Consider the following 521-nt stretch of genomic DNA (forward strand, 5'->3'; position numbering starts at 1 on the left):
ATGCCTACCGGAATGAGGTGGAACTGCTCAAGCAAGAACAAGGCAAAGCCCACAGAGAAGATGACCCAAACAAAGAACAGCAGCTGAAACTCCTGCAGCAAGCCCTGCAAGGAATGCAACAGGTAAAGGCATTTTGGTTTTCTGAGCTTTTTGGAAGGCTAGTAATCAGCTCCTCACCTGTAAAAGGGCCCCCAGAAGCAAATAGGATAGTAAACCTCTTCTTGATATTCTGTTTTCTGGCATGGCTGAGGAAGGGATTACATATTGTAGTTCATGAAATCTTTGGTTAATACAGGGAAAACAATGGATCACCAGTTTCCAAAGATTATGCATTCAGTAAAACATACTTAGCAATAAAACTACACTGAGCATAACCTAATCTTTTCTTTATGCTACCAAATATACTTTAGGATTTGAACAGAGTCTCAAGGTCATTATGAAGAACCTTAATTACTTAGATAAGCAAAAGTGCTGGTGAATAAGTATCTAGTTGATACAATGCTAAATAATACAGTCTGTTA

General features: G+C 38.8%; 1 protein-coding gene across 1 annotated transcript in view; it reads left to right on the top strand.

Annotated features, from left to right (window-relative positions):
* Window positions 1-17: 17 nt before the first annotated feature.
* The window catches only part of LOC104989369 (ecto-NOX disulfide-thiol exchanger 2-like), a gene marked incomplete at its 5' end in the record, with an annotated part of 10218 nt that continues 9714 nt past the window's right edge, over window positions 18-521 (top strand). The window contains one exon of the mRNA XM_010841018.1: window positions 18-122. Coding sequence (XP_010839320.1) covers window positions 18-122 — 105 coding nt within the window. The remainder of the gene's footprint in view (window positions 123-521) is intronic.

The sequence above is a fragment of the Bison bison genome, unplaced genomic scaffold (genome assembly GCF_000754665.1).
Source record: "Bison bison bison isolate TAMUID 2011002044 unplaced genomic scaffold, Bison_UMD1.0 scf7180017846850, whole genome shotgun sequence".
NCBI classification, from domain to species: domain Eukaryota; kingdom Metazoa; phylum Chordata; class Mammalia; order Artiodactyla; family Bovidae; genus Bison; species Bison bison.